Source organism: Temnothorax americanus, unplaced genomic scaffold, assembly GCF_048541705.1.
Source record: "Temnothorax americanus isolate GAGA-0224 unplaced genomic scaffold, ASM4854170v1 Scaffold31, whole genome shotgun sequence".
NCBI lineage: Eukaryota > Metazoa > Arthropoda > Insecta > Hymenoptera > Formicidae > Temnothorax > Temnothorax americanus.
This window is the reverse complement of record NW_027509453.1, coordinates 1,653,740-1,668,028: the sequence shown is the minus strand read 5'-3', so window position 1 is coordinate 1,668,028 and position 14,289 is coordinate 1,653,740. Positions and strand designations below refer to the sequence as shown.

The 14,289-nt window shown below is 44.8% G+C and overlaps 1 protein-coding gene across 12 annotated transcripts in view; it reads right to left on the bottom strand.

Moving 5' to 3' along the window:
- Positions 1 to 14,289, bottom strand: part of LOC143901023 (transcription factor 12-like) — a 117,955-nt gene that overhangs the window by 21,920 nt on the left and 81,746 nt on the right. For 9 of the 12 annotated variants that reach the window (XM_077412943.1, XM_077412938.1, XM_077412940.1 and 6 more), the window contains exon 1: positions 7,930 to 8,541. The exons of the other annotated variants lie outside the window; for them this stretch is intronic. In XM_077412943.1, coding sequence (XP_077269069.1) covers positions 7,930 to 8,394 — 465 coding nt within the window. In that variant the 5' untranslated portion in view covers positions 8,395 to 8,541. Of the gene's footprint in view, positions 1 to 7,929; positions 8,542 to 14,289 lie in introns of those variants that run through there. 12 annotated transcript variants of the gene reach the window in all.

Here is a 14,289-nt window from a genome sequence, read left to right as displayed (position 1 = left end):
AAAATGTTATACTTATACGTCGCAAAATAAAAACTAGAAATATTATTATAATAATGGTAATTCATAACAAGATAAAGTAATAATAATTAAGAATAATTTCTCTAATCAAAACACAACAGTTCGAACAAATGCGCTAAAAATTCTGAAACTGACAGCCACGATTACTTTTTCTTTACACTCGCTCTTTCCTATGATCGTTATTAAGTACACGTGGGCGGAAATGAGCTGAAGGGTAATTAGACGAGACGAGACACGAGAGAGAGAGAGAGAGAGAGAGAGAGAGAGAGAGGAGGATAGGGGAAGGATGTAAAAGGCGGAGGGTCAGTATTAACGAGATAATGGATCGCCGATTATCCCCTTATTAATTTACGTCGAGACGTTTGCCTGTCGAGAAGCGAGTAGACGAAACCAGGTGCCTCGTCGAAGTAATGAATTTTTTCCTTTTTCGCTGGACCTTGGGAATTCCCACGAAGACGTCTTCCATCGTTGGACGATCTCTCACCTCGTAGAGGACGTCATGAGAACAACGTGCTGGAAATCGATTCGATGTGGCTACTAATTTTCGACGCACAGAAACCAGATTTATTATTTTACGCCCAAACAGACGCCTCGATAATAAATCCACGCATAATTGGCGAATCGATAAGCCTTATCGGCTGCGGAGTCGTTTATTCGCCACGCTGTACGCCACTTTTTCCCCTTTGTCGGCATAATGGGTTAATGGCGGAACGTTTGTAAGAGAGAAAAAAAAAGAAAAGATGCAACGGTCTTGGCAGTTAATGGGCCTCGTGTGTCGTAGATGACGGCAAGATAATTTCAGTCAACAGCCTCACGCCGGCCTCCATACACGCGTGTATAACGCACGCGAGCGTACGTACGGAGGCCGGCGAGCCGCGTCGCACGTGTTGGTAATCCCCCCCTCACAAATTGCCGGCGTCACGCAGAAGTACAGCCGGCGATATCAGCAATAGAGAATAATTCAGACAACTCGATGCGAAATTTGTCCAGTCGTGCGATAAGAGGTGCGTCCGTCGAGCAAATCGATAGTATGCCCCCGACCAAGAAGATTTACTCATTCTGAATATTCGCCCCGCACTTCCATTTCTTACTTCTCTCGTATCGCTTAATTATCCGATACCACAGGCCGTTTCGTTCGCTGCAAAATTATCTGATGAATTATTCGCGATGAAATAAAATAATAAAATATTTCTCTTGTTTCTTTATCAATTTTTAAGATTAATCGCAAACTTATCTTCGACGTTCGCTATTCAATTCTGCAATTTAAAAAATTATTCGTAAGGGGTGTGTTTCTATTTCGTTCGGCGTTTACACGGTTAATGACATTGTGTTGCAACCCTAACTTCTTGCGCTGTTGGCATGCTGGGTGCTCGTGCAAAATCTTAATTCGCAACGACATAGGGGCGCTCATAAGACGGCGGAGAGAAATGTGGGAACTTCGTGGCTCGATAAAAGCTGTTTAGCACGATATGGTAATGACTGTCTCTTCTTTCCTTAAATTATGCCTCTTAGTCTCCCCCATGTGCTACGGGATCGCGATGGGTTCCCATGGCGGAGAAGCGGGCGGCCGTAAAGGAAATACCCGTAGATGGAATAGGCATGTACGCGACACAGGACGACTTCCGGTTGCGCCATTTCGAACGGCTGCCAGGAATTGGAACGTCTTCTTGCACTTGTCACGAAGACGTTATACCTCCGTATAATCTCTCCGAAGGCGAAACGGTATTAAACACATGCTGAATTATGCAATACCTTCGGTTACGTCACAGCAATAAAGAAACATTTATATTCATTTCTATGTGAAGAAAAATTATCTCACAAAAGTTCTAAATAGCCTAAGTTTTACTATCCTAAATATGTATCATATACACAAGGCTTTCCCCTATATAAGGATTATATACATACTATTAACTTTCCGTTACTCAAAGACGAAGATTAGCATTACCTCTGTTTTCTTAATATTATTTTACTTTAGCCATGATTTGTCTAATAAGGAAAAATTATATTAATTTAGATAATAATTTCGGGACGCTAAGAAATACTGATTTTAAATGATGTTATATCAAATCATCCTCATGCGAGAACCTATTGAGAGCTCCAATTTCACAGAATCGTACTTATCGTATCATTGCGAGCATCAAGATATCGCAACCACCGAGGGAACGACCCGGGAGAGACGAGAACTTGGGCGAAGCACGGTCACGGCAATATTTCAGATTTGTTTAGCAGACGTTATTTCATCCGTCACCCGATCGGATGTTGTGCTGACGCCGCGGTATTAAAAAGACTTCGCATTTATCTAGTCGAAGAGAGACGATAAGAAGTCGATTTAGCGACAATTAAAATTCGCCTTATCGGCTATAGTTTTATTGTATATTTCATGTAAGAATATTCCCTTATATTTCACGGATGCGCGATCGTGTCCCATAAATTGCGAGATTGCATGTTATTCTTGAAAACTTCTGCGACAATTTATTTGCAGAATATACGTCAAAAGTTGACGTCTTCTGGTCACGCGGTTACATTGGAGGACCGTAGACTCGTAGAGTCCATGGTTTTTTTGTGAGAGGATATTTTTATGCGCTACCACCGCTTCGACACGCCATAATCGTCGGATGACTAAACGCGCAGTCGCGTGTAATTTTCGCTGAGCTGTCCCGAATATCTCCGAGACAAAGCGGCTTCATTTAGATACAACGTCGTTTTTCGAATTAATCGCGGAGAGGAAATGATATGCGTTGTCATCGAGTCGGGCCAGCCAATTGTGCACATAGAGAAAATGTGATCGAGATGTTTCATCGAAGAGAAATAACGCGTGAATTAAAAAGCGACTCCGTTGCTTTTACGCCGCGAACTGCTGCAACAACAAAGTATTTATGAGAAAAACAAGTTTATCTTTTTGCACGAAGAGGTCACAGAGATCTTAGAAAAATGACGAAACTAAAAGATAGATCGGCAAAGTAACTTGAAAAAGAAACAAGATATTGCTCCCTTATAAAATTTATATTGAAATAAAACTCTAAAACTAAAACTAATCCTAAATAAATAAAAAAAATTATCGCTAAAGTTAAGATTGCCCGAAACTATCTGAAAATAGAAATTCTTGTATCCGAATTTTTTCTTAATACGATTTCAAATGATACGAGCTCCATGCGAAGATATAAATCTCCTGAGAACAGGGCGACGATCATCGCAGACGCGTATAACTGATCGGCCGGACGGCCCTCGTTCTAATTGGTGCCCACTAATTGTTAATTATCAGTAGTACCCACCCGCGGAAACCTGACGTAAGAGGCTTAAAACAATTTACACGGCGAGGCGGACCCGTCTCCGCAAGCGTTACCAACACCGTCGCCGATCGCCGTCGGTTTACAACGTTATAACACACAGGGCAGGTGTGCATATGTAATTCCGTATGGATGCCACCACCGCCAGGCAGCACCACGTGAAAAGAGACCAGAGATCCGCGGCGGTTTACATTATTTATTAGGCGTATCGTCGACGCGCGTACACACCGAGTGAGAGCTAAGATAAACGGCTGCATAATCAACAATTAGCCGGTTGATACGCGCGACGCTACGTGATAATTTTTTAGCGAGCGAACGCTATCTATGTTTGCATTAGCGAGACGCGTTTTCTCGCTTTGCCCATACCTTCGTCTCTATCACTTGTGTACCTTGTGCCAATTAATAATTGTGTCACTACAAAAGTTGGTCACTCCGAGATCGATACACCATGATCGAATATCATCAAATTCCAAAAAGACTCGTCATTCGCAAAGAGCGAAGAAATTTAGTGCATATTTTTCGCAAAAACATTTCACCACGTCCAAAAATTTACATTATAAAAATCTGAAGTTTCACGAAGCATCTTTTAAATCCATCTTTCTTGAGTTTGATCATTCAAGGACAAAATACTACTAAACCATCGTAGATAACCTATAACTATTCCTATTATTAATAGCAGAAGTCGATAGCAACACGCACACACACAGGCGACAGTTCTGTTACAAATTTAAGGAACAAAGACGCGCTAGAAGAACTCGTCGCCCGCCCGCCGACGTAGAAACAATAGTTGGCGAGGAACAATGAGAGCAGGCGAGCGAGCTGAGTTTTCTTTCTCGACTGCTATACTACGTCGACTCACTCGACGAGAATGCGACTTGAGCCCATGTAAAGTCAGACCGCCGCAAAAGGATCAAATCCGCGGAATCGGCCTCTCTCGGCGCAGCGATCACGAGCTCTCCTCTCTCTCCGCTTGCTTCTCTCAGTATCACCCAATAGAGAATATAATACATCGAACGCGTGCGTGTCACCGCACTATACCACCGCGGAAGAGAAAGAGAAAGAGCGAGAGCGAGCGAGAGAGCGAGAGAGAGAGCGAGAGAGAGAGAGAGAGAGAGAGAGAGAGAGAGAGAGAGAGAGAGAGAGGAACCGAGTCACTTCTCGAGAATGTGATTTAAGTCCTCGCATAAAAGACGACGTTGCGCAGAATTACAAGCGGCACGCAGTTCCGTCGGTCGATAGGATACGTCGACAGGACCGAAGAGAACCCTCCTCTCCCGCGTTTTACCGTGTAGAGAATACCGAACGATCGTCTATATATATCCGCGCGACCATTCAACAGAGATGTTGCTCGGACGTTGAGAATCGCAACGCTCGAGATCAGCTCGCATTCCCCCATGTGACCGCGAACAACGTAGTAATGTCAAACTCGAAACAGGACGCGTACAACTATGTCATTATTACATTGTTTTACATGTATTAAATACTCAGCGGAGAAGCGCGCTAACTCCATTATATGCCCCGACTCCATTCCAGATATGACTGCATTTCAAGTAGATATCGGAAATTATGGCTTTAATAATGTAGTAATTTTGTCCTGTACACAAAGCCGCAGAGAATGCGAGCTTGGGAAATCATTTCATGTCACTCTTAAAAGAAAAGAAAAATAATAGAGAGAAAAAAGGGGCGTATAGTCCAATTATGTGATAATTAACGCTTTTCCATGATCGACAACTCTGATGCCGCTAGAAGCGTTTCGTAATTACAATTGTTACTTCGGCACGTTAACTAGACGACAAAATGCCTTTCCATGTTTTTCCGCGAATATGGAAATATCTTCAAGGTTACTAATTGTATAAGCATCTTTCCTTCGTATCATGGTTTACTCATTAAACAACGCTGTAAAAAATTTACAGGCAAAAGTTCGAAGAGCAAAAAAAATTTTGCGAATCGTCGTTAATTCTTACACCGTAAAGTGTAGGAAGCATGAACGAAAATTTAAGCTCATCGAAACGGCGCGGCGGCGAGAAGCAAATCCGCACGAACGAGGCCAAGATTACCGTAATGGCTCGCTTTACGATTACAGTTATCAGGACGGAAATCTACGAAAGCCCGACGTTAACTGCGGAAACCAGTCTTGAGAGGCTGCCAACGTCGTCCTTCAAACCGAATCCTTCGTACCTTCCTGCAAACGCGTCGACATTCGGAATTATCCGGTATTTAACTTCTCTAGAAATTTCACGCTTGCGTTTGTTCTCCCATGCTTTATTCCTCCAAGTTTTATTTTCGTTCAACCTCTAATGGCTTCAATTAGTATTGTAAACAGGCTGTGTGAGACAAAGGACTTAAAATCTACAGTTATCGAAATGTTTGCTAAAAGGGATATAGCCGGACCGGAAGAATATCATCGTTTCTTTTTATGGAGAACTGAAAACTTTCACAACTTCATTATTTTTACACCGTATACATAGTCTATTGCAAGAAAGAGAAATGAGAAAAGCGAAACTCTACAAACAGACAACACATACTCCGTTAGAATATTTCATAGATAATCTCCATATGTGTTATTATATATTAATTTTCTTACAGTGTAAATAATTATTATTTACCCGAGATTCGTAATTAAACAATTTCTTTACACATATCAAGGAAACTTCCTTTTTAAAAGATCTTAAAACTCTCATCTTTTGAAAACACTTAGCTTTTTCTGATTTCCCAAGCCATAATTATTCAAACACCGTACGCGGTTCGACGGCAGTCATAAATCTTAACGTCGACGTTAAGATAAGAAGAATGTATCTACGATGTATCTAATTAATATAATTGTCCTGACGCGACGACGTGTATCGGAGTGTTCTCTCTCGGTTGAGAGAAAAAGCGAGCGAGATCGAGAGAGAGAGAGAGAGAGAGAGAGAGAGAGAGAGAGAGAACTGCTCCAATTTATTTGTAACTCTGGTAGTGAAATACACCTGCTAGAATTAACGACCGCAGTAATCAATTAATTCTCATTAATTGAGAGAGACAAGGTATACACGCCGGATGAGTTATGATTGAATCGCGATAAAGGGCTGTATCCGCTTACAGTAAATTAACCGGATGCTCGACCACGATGATACGTCGCTCCTCCTTGGAAAAAGAATTTTCAATTATGCACCGGTAACGGATATCGACAGCATGACATAATCTAATTCATCAGCGCCAGTTGATTCCGGATTCCCCGATCTGTTCGAAATTCTTTCCATCTAACAAAACTTTGCTAACTTGTTCGATAAGACTATATTATTCGAAATAATATCCGGGTAAAAAGGGCGGCGGTGTGGTCTAGTGGTAGAGCGCCAGACTCGTAGTCTGAGGAACCAGGTTCGAGTCCACTAGAGCCATGTAACATGGAAAAGTTTTTTTCCGAAAAACCGCGCCCCTCCGTGCAAGATGCGGAGAAAACTGGGCTCCGTCTTTCGGAAGAGACGTTAAACCGTTGGTCCAAAGGAGGAAACAGTAAGGTAGTGGATGAATTCGAGGTTAGGGTTGGGTACGTCCTATCAAAACGCCCTTTAAGGCCCCTTGGGGTATATAAAGTAAAATTCTTTATCCTTTATCCTTTAATATGCGGGTAAAAAAGAAATACGAAAACGTAAGCGGAAATATAAATAGCAAACGGATATCGACAAGAGGCGAGAGACGGAAGATTCTTGGAATTCCGTGGAAATATTCTTTCACAGGTGGCGACGGTGGACGCGACGTTTCCCCTTCGTGTGTGTCTTTCGTATGCAACCGTGACCACCGTCTAATACGCGGCGCTGCGGCACATACTAATTAGCTCTGCGAGCGAAACGCGCCATGAATACAACTCCACGTGGAGAGAGAGACAAACATTAGACATGAGAGCGACGGTGCTTGAGGCTAGGTCGAGGCTGAACCTCGAGAGAGACACTTCCTGTCGCAACGATCGCTACCGGGACCAAATAACGTCTCGCTTTCTCTCGCTCAATTATCAAGAAGTCGTGTATCGTCGTTATATTTTCAAGATAAATTTAAAAAGTTACCCTCAGTTTCGCTATAAAATATAAAGTACGATCATAAGAGATACAGAGACCAATTCAAAGTCACGTACAAGGACTAAGTTAATAATTTTTTTTTTTTTTTAAGATTAAAGTTAACGGATTAAGAGTGTTTTTCCCCTATAACAGGTGCTCGAGTCGTAAACGCAATGTTCGCGGTCGAGTAATAAATATCACGCGAATTTCAGCTGAGATATCAAAGTGCGTTCGTGGCGAGACATTGACTCGCCTTGAGATTTACGAGCCGTGAAATTTCCGACACGCGCCGGACACCCTCACAGACACGATTACGGCAACGCCGAAATCGATAGGAATTTATCGTTAGCGGTTAACGCGTCTTAGCTATTGCGATGCTATGTGATCGATGCGCGCAGCACACGCTATCCGATCGCATAATATTCACACACTGATAATCGCGAAATCAATCCGTTCTAATAAACAACGAAGATAAAATCAGACCGCAAAATCTCTCCGCTTGTCGCATTGTTCCCGGCTTTAAAGGCGATCGAGAGCTCGTATTCCCACGGTACTCCCTACACGCTCCTTTCAATTCCTCTCGTTATATTTACCCCGCTTTCCTGCCCCCCGTACTGTTTCCAATAACTGGGTGACGAGCTGAGCTGCATGATCGGACCGGTTCCGGACAGGTTGCTCGGACTGGACGTCTGAAATCGGTCCGTCGCCGCCGCTGCCGCAGCGTTCTGCAACTGCCCGAGCTGACTCGGGCTGTTCCTGTGCTGGTTGTTGCCGCTGGACGTCACCAGCGGACCGGCGCGAGAACGATTGCACGCGACCTGCAGCAGATTCGAGCCGCTCGCGAGTCGTCCCGAGCTCATCGAAACCTGCCGCACATGCGCGTTCTCCGCGTGAACGTACCGCTGGCTGACCTGAGCACTTCGCCGTACCTTACACTGATTACCCTGACCAGCGGCCTTCGGCTCGTGGCCGGATTTCACGTCGATCCCGAAATCGCTCAGCTTGAAGTTCTGTTGATTCATTTTAAAGTCCGCGTTGTTCTTGAAGCTACGATCCATCTCGATTCCGCTCGCGGTATCGAGTAATTGATCTCTCGCCGTCGCTCTTGCTGAGCAAATAAATCCTAACTTGTAAACGGCTGTCTATCCAACCCGAATTACAAAATCGCGAGATCTTGAACATCCGCGCGTTCGTTACTGCGCGGCACTCGTCGCTTGAAATGTTTTCTACGAGCGGGATTCCTCGGTGACAGCGCGTTAAGTGAAATGAGAGATGAAATTAATCGCAGATGACTGTCGCGGCGATACGTTTGACAGTTCACTGATCACGCGGCGCTCGCCGCCTTGACACAGATGATCCAGCGTTGATGCACGTAATCCTTCCAATCTGCGACGCGACTCGTCGTCGACGGCGGTATATTCCGAAACGGACACCTTTGAACGTCTTCCAATATTCGCAAGTCAAATTTTCACTCGACTGGCACGCTCCGCACCGTTTGGCGATCGCGCGGATTATGTCACCGTCCAAATAGTGACCGTATAGTAACGATGAAACGCCTTGCGTCGAGCGTCACGGAGCCACGCTATTCGTCACGCCACGTGATACATGAGACGACGAATTAACATTTAGCGAAACTCAAGAACTCGCTCGCGCGCGCGGAGTTTAATCGGAGGTTGCCGCGTTTTGCCGCGATCGCCGATTATTGTGGATCGGCGCAAACGTTTTGTTATACTCTTTGCTCGCTACAATCGTTAATCACTGGTGAAAGTCGCGGAGCGAAAACGAGTTTCGCGACGAAAGAATCGTCTTTGACTTTGCGTCTCGAAAAATGAGACGAAATTTTCGGCGGCTCGACAAATCGACGAAATCCATCATCGAACGACGAAATTACGCGCTTTTGGCACGTTTGAAAGGCCGCGGAGAATGTCGATAACGAGCTATATATTTATAAAACAAAAATCGCACTTATTCACCGTAATATCGAGACCGAAAAGTCTTCAACTAGAATTCCACGTAAATGATTCGCGTGCCAATTAAACGCGTTGAATCGCGCGACGCCAAGAGGAGGCGGTGCTACTATTTTTGCAAAACATATCGACCGTGTCTACACGCACTCGGGGTTCTCCGCGGTTTCACTTTCGCGGGCCTGTTCGAATCTCGCCCGTAATATGCGGACTCACGTTGACGCGAACGCAGTTGCATCACACAGTGTCATGCACGAATCTGCCACAACATACGGTTTTCGCAGTGAAGCGTCCTCCTCGTCCGATCGGTTTGTTGCATTCTCCGCATTGGAGACTTTTCTACTAATGTACGAAATTTTTAAACAGCAATTATAGCATGTACACACAACACACACACACACACACACACACACACACACACACACACACACACACAAAATGCACTCGCGCGCGAAACGTCCCACGGCGGAAACAATCGGAAAAGAGAGGGAGAGAGAGAGAGAAAGATAGAGAAAGGATTAGAAGCCAACGGCCAGCTGGTTAGCCAGTAGAGAGACGACTGGTTTTGTGTTACCCGACTCCATAGGCTACACACCGCACACGGCACGGAGGAGGCTGGGGTCCAGCGCACACCCCTCCACCAGACGATACACAGAGCAAGTGTGCTTACTCCCCCCTTGCGGTACGTACGTAGAAGTCTCTTACGCGTGTATGTGCACCGATGCACTCTCGCTCCATGTAGGCACGTTTCTCTCTCTGTCTCTGTCTCTGTCTCTCTCTCTCTCTCTCTCTCTTTCTCCCGCTTCTCTCGGCCCGTCCCCACAAGAGACGCTTGCAGTCTTTCGCGCGTATGCACTCCGCCGCAGACGAAATGCAAGCGTTGCACTCCGCGTGAGAGTCGAGTAACGTCTGCGCGCGAAAAAAATCGTGGGAATTAAGATCGGGATGCTGCGCCGGAAGGACAGCGATACGACTGCGCGATTTGTCACGTAATAACATAAAATTGCCTTCGATATTGCGTTTAGAATGATTAACGTCTATAGAATTGCATTTTTATATTTCTGACATAAATTGTTACGATCCCTCTTGCGATGTTTCCAATATTGATCAAATTAGAACTTGCGCGCGGCTCGCTATCGTTTCCTTTCATCGATTTTCGACATAATTAAACTCGGGCGCTTTCGTTATTACTGCGGAATCGAGCCGCAAAAGCTTGTATAAAATATCTCGGATAATATTTAATAGCGCAACGTTCACTCGATAATAATGTAGATCATAGAAAAGTGTAAACCGAATCGGATATTGATTCGCGAGGGAGCGAGCGGTTGTTTACAACGGTTGCCTATCTGCCCCTCGTTTCACGCCGGATCATTAATCGTGGATCGGCGCGATATCTTAATCGCCTATTACTTTCCGTTTCATTTTTTTTTTTTTACAAGGGGTCAAATACCTCGGCGCGGCATCGGAGCATTATTTCCAAGCCATCGGCCGTAATGCGATACTATCGATTTAGTATTTCTCGCAGTCGGCACGACTCGTCAGAATTTACGAAATGCTTAATCTTTAATTGTTCGCTTTATCAAAAATCGAAAAAATTCGCCTATCCCTCCTGCGTTCTGCCCAACGTTGATAAACAATTTCGCAACGCTACAACTGTTCTCTTTTCTGTAAGTAAATAACTGCTAAACAGCGGATAAGAATAAAATCCATTAAACATAAATTTGAAAGAGTCGAAGGAAGCTAAAATCTTGTATTAAAATAAAAGATAAGTAAGATATATCTCACCGGAGAAATACTATCGAGTTTAGAAAAGGATCGCTCGTTCAAGCGAAATCTATCGAAAAGAAAATTAAAAAAACCTTTTTGTTTCGTCAATTCGTCACTAACTCGTAAAAAAATGAGCCCGCATCGCCCATTAAGCCACGACAGTACTCGATTATTCTCTCGAAGTTTCCAAGATGCAGCTCGTTGCATTACGCCGCTGCATCTCTCTCTCTCTCTCTCTCTCTCTCTCTCTCTCTCTCTCTCTCTCTCTCTCTCTCTCTCTCTCTCTCTCTCTCTCTTCATCTCTCGTCAAGCACCGCGCCGCGGGAATACAGAAATAGTTTATCCGCGGAGGGATTTCGGGAGAAGAGGCCGAATGGAGCGAGAAGGCGGGAGAAGGCGGAAAGAGAGGAGGAAGGTGAACCGAAGAGAGAAACGACAGAAAATACGAGCCGGAGTTACGAGTTACAGCGGAAAACGGTGGATTATGTGTGTTTAACCCTCCCCGGCCCGCTCGCCCTCCTCCTTCATCGTCCCAGCTTTCGTCCCGGCCCCCCCTCGTCCCGCCGCCGCCTCTACGTTCGCCGTCGCGCAAACGCGCTTCCGAAAGCCCCCGAGTTATGTTTGAGCACGAAAAGTAAACTTCGACTTCGTGGCGACGTGAGGCGCTTTGTGAGGATTAGGTGGCCGCCACTGGGTGAATCGATTCCTTTGTTCTTACTTTCGCGGCTCACGGAATCGATTCTCCGCGGGCGGAATCTACTGCTGCATCGACAGCGGCGTCAAGGTCCGACGGATCTTCGACTCGCTCTCTCGTGCGTGCGAGCGTTTAAAGAACTTGAGAGAATCGCCCAGAGAGAGAGAGAGAGAGAGAGAGAGAGAGAGAGAGAGAGAGAGAGAGAGAGAAGATCCAGGTCGATTTTTCACAAATAATGCCGTGGAATTTGAAACGGTATAAACAAAGAGGATCGGGACGATCGCTTTATTATTAGATGTAATTGTAGCTGCGTGGGATAAAAACATCCACATTGCACGCTGTGACTAATTGCTAATTATTTGTTCATTACAGACGAACGCGGACAAAGATGCGGGTTATTACTTTACGGGTTATTACTTTTTACGTCGATATATTTATCATTTATTTCGCTCATTTCAACCGTGCTTCTCTGAAAATCCGGCTCGAATATCGGTAGTAAAATAATGTAAAAATAACAGCTGAGAAATGGCTGGAGCACAACGACTTCGAAGTACCTATTATTTCGGGAGCTGCACGGGGGCGTTCAAGATCTCGGGAATTCGTACTGGCTTAAAAAAGACGCGAATGCGATTAAACGGATGTCCACGGCCTCCGCAATTCCAGACGCGACTCCGATCCCCGTGGCACAGCTGAGCTCCTCGGCGACGCAAAGTGAAAACGCGGGGAGGTAAACCCGAGGAAAAACCAGCCCTGGTCCGACGTGCAACAGGTAGGGAAGCCAACGGCAGAGGGTCGATGCTGCAAGTCGAGCGAGCCGCGGACACCGCGAGTGCAGCGACGGTGATCGACGAAATCACCTCTGGCGCGATTTAAGTCAAGGTGAACGTTACGGGAAGAGTCTGAGGTCGACTGTAACAAGGGCCAATCGTGGCACTCGCGATAATCGCCGCGTCGCGATATTTCTCTCCATAAATTGTCTGCCAAATCTATTACGATAATTGCAGAAAAAAAAATAATCGAAATATTAAGCTGCGAATCTTCGGAAACGAGATAAAAGTTTATTAAACCTGCGATATAGTCGGAGTAATCTGTATTCGTATCACTGGAATATATTGCGCGGGATATACGTGAAATTAAAGCCACAGAATTAAACGTCGCATTTTACGATTCAATGACATAATGGGATACATTGCGCAGCGTATTCCTATATATTACCTTTTCCTCCATCTGTATAATGGACATACTAATCGCGCGATCGATGCGGTAACGCGCATACAGGTAACGAGTAGGTGGTTCACCATCGATCCGAATCGGATCGCGAGGTGAAGTGCGGTAGCAATTCGAGCAACGAGGCGAGCGAGCGAGCGAGCGGGCGGGCGGGCGATGCAAAACTCTCGTCGATCAATGCGCGACTTACCGGTTGCTCAACGAAACTGGTAAACGTACCACTGCCGCGGTCCGCGAAGTGCCTAATCGCACACCTTCACCTAGATATCTCGATGCTTGCGACGACGACGACAACGACATGTCCTTTCGAATCGAGTTGCGACGTGCAATAATTCAACCGCGTCACCGGCAGGTAAATTCTTTTTTCTTTTACTCACCGCAAATTGCGATAATAAAGAAGTCGAAATCGACTCGTGCGATTCTCGATAAAGTCAAGATGAAATATTATGCGGATTGTGTAATAATCGGCGTGTCGGTGACGATTATTCTTATATTTTGTGTCTTCGAGAGACGTGAAGAGAAGTGAAAAAATTGTCGTATATATCTTTAGAAAAAAATTTCTGAATTAATCCTTAATTATAAATGTTACACATAAAATCCCAAAAACTATTATTTTCGATATAAAAAAATTATTGCTCTCTATTATATACGTATTCGCTGTTGTATCTTGTATTTTTTAGCATTGATTGTGTATAGAATAAAATGTTATTTTTCTTAAAAAATATAATAAAATTATAAACTAAGTAGTAGAGAAGTCCTAAGAAATCCCCCCCCCCCATAGCTGAAGGAGTTAAATAAATTATTAAATCTGAAAATCACAGATTGACGATTTTTTTTCTATTCCGCAAATGAGTTTGCACGAGGCATTTCATCTCTTCTAGTTTGGTCGTAATCGGCATAATTCATTGAATGCGTCGGAACATAAGATTGCAGATCCGCGATCGCGCGAGATCGACCGACATTTACGATCGGATAAAATCTCGATCCATTCGAGACGGGCGTAAATTTATATCGTGAACGTGGCTGAGCGAAAAGAGAAGAGGTGAAAAAGCGTCCGCACTCTTTCCCTCGCTGATGGTTCACAGACCCTCTATAAGCATATGCGACTCGTCGTCCCCGCATGATTACGGTCCCATTCATGTGCAACCAGTTCGGCTCGGTTTCTTCTTCGTACCGATTTCAATCTAGCCGCAGCGTGCGTTACATATAGGCGCAGCGCAACATATAATCGTCGTCGCTCTCGTCGTCATCGAATCGCGTATACAACTCCGCTAAAAACAGGCGGAACAAGAACGTTCACT